The 1607-nt window shown below is 43.7% G+C and overlaps 1 protein-coding gene across 1 annotated transcript; it reads right to left on the reverse strand.

Annotated features, from left to right (window-relative positions):
* Positions 1-242: 242 nt before the first annotated feature.
* LOC145946418 (uncharacterized) lies at positions 243-1358 on the reverse strand. Its single transcript, XM_083056039.1, has one exon. The coding sequence runs from the start codon at positions 1356-1358 to the stop codon at positions 243-245; it is 1116 nt and encodes a 371-aa protein (XP_082912165.1).
* Between the last annotated feature and the right edge of the window lie 249 nt (positions 1359-1607).

Raw genomic sequence — 1607 nt, forward strand, 5'->3', positions numbered from 1 at the left:
TTGTTGACAGCATCAGTGTCAGCTTCAGGTTGCGCTACACGACGAATCTTGCGCGATCTTGCATCATAGTCTATAGCGACACGACACAGAGCGTTTCCGCGCACGTAACTTCTCACTAATCTATCCCAATGATCGCTTGTGCCAGTTGCATCATTTCTCCGTTCGAATAATCCAAATTTGTTGATAGACATTTTTCGATGCGAATGACGCCGATCGACTGATTAGTTTTGCCGAGACCCCGTTTAATTTATAATAATGCCTGCTTCGCGAAGTTCTTCGATGATCGACAGGATCTCGTTGTCGTGAGCGTTGTGGCCAGCTCGGCGCAAAGCATCGAGCAATCGTACCCGATCCACTAGCTCGTTGGGGTCGTCCCAGTGCACGTAATCGATTTTATTGTCGGTTAGCGTCATCGCTTGAGGCATGAATACACCCTTTCCGGATTTTTTCTTTTCAATTGACATCAACGGTGCGATTATTTGTTTGTATTTGTATCCTCTGTTGCTCCGTAATTGACCTTGCGCTTCATATTTGCGTTTATGCGCGTTCGTCGCCAATAATATGCTCTTGTATTTTTGCAAATCGTCTTCCGTGTAAATAACATCATCGGGAATCCTCTTGAAGACTAGCTCGTATAATCCAGGTGTACCAATGTATTTTACTTTGTCTATAATTATAGAATCATATTTATCCATGTCAAATCGTTTGTTACCGAGCAACATTCCATCTTTTTCGAAATAGACACCATATACGTGATCGATCTCGTTTTTTTTATCGCCACCGAGGAGAGCGCCCATGTATTTTTGTCCCAGTGGTCCGAAGTGCTCCCGCAACATTTCTTGACCTTCCGACGTTTGTAACGTGTTTCGAACGGATGTTTCAAGTGAATTGCTTGTGGTTTCGAAAACATTTTCGTTTGCGAGTGATTCGGGTATTGTAAATGGTAGGATTCTCGTTGTCGCGGACTGTGTAGAGGTGGACGGTGTAGAGCTTATCGGTGGTTCATCCAGTAAAAATCCGTCCGATGTACGTGGTGTCGATGAGCGATTTGTGTTTGGTCGTTTTCTCTTTTTCGGTGTCACATCTTCCTCCTCCTCCTCATACCGCTTAACAGCGGGTAACGTTTTAATTTTCACGTCAGCTTTACTCTCAGGTTCGTATTTCACTGCGATCAAGCTCGCGTTGTCGACAATCTTTTGTAGTGGTTCGATAATAGGTTTAAAGTGAGTCTTGACTGCGATATCGTCATCGATCTTACCAGTCTTTAAAGCACGATGTTTCTTACGGATCGATTCGCTCGTTTTCACAATTTCCTTCGCAATCTTTTCACGCTCGCGAATGTTATGGTTATCAGCCATGTCTGCAGAGTGCTCGCGTTTCACTCTTCTCGACAGAATATCGGCAGCGACTAATCGTTTTGCGGTATCGCAAACTCGTTAAATCCTTTTCTGTATCGCCCGTTTGTAAGCAAGCTGTCCTTGTCTATCACTAGGAATCCATACTTTTGTTGCCAACAAATACGACATAATTTACTGAAATCTTCGTACGACATGTCGGTATTCACATGATCGTTGTACACGTGTTTCAAGTTGGTACCGTCCTGTTTA

Source organism: Prenolepis imparis, unplaced genomic scaffold, assembly GCF_030444845.1.
Source record: "Prenolepis imparis isolate NDT839.2.m4 unplaced genomic scaffold, iyPreImpa1.0 SCAF_16, whole genome shotgun sequence".
In the NCBI taxonomy this organism is placed as follows: Eukaryota; Metazoa; Arthropoda; class Insecta; order Hymenoptera; family Formicidae; genus Prenolepis; species Prenolepis imparis.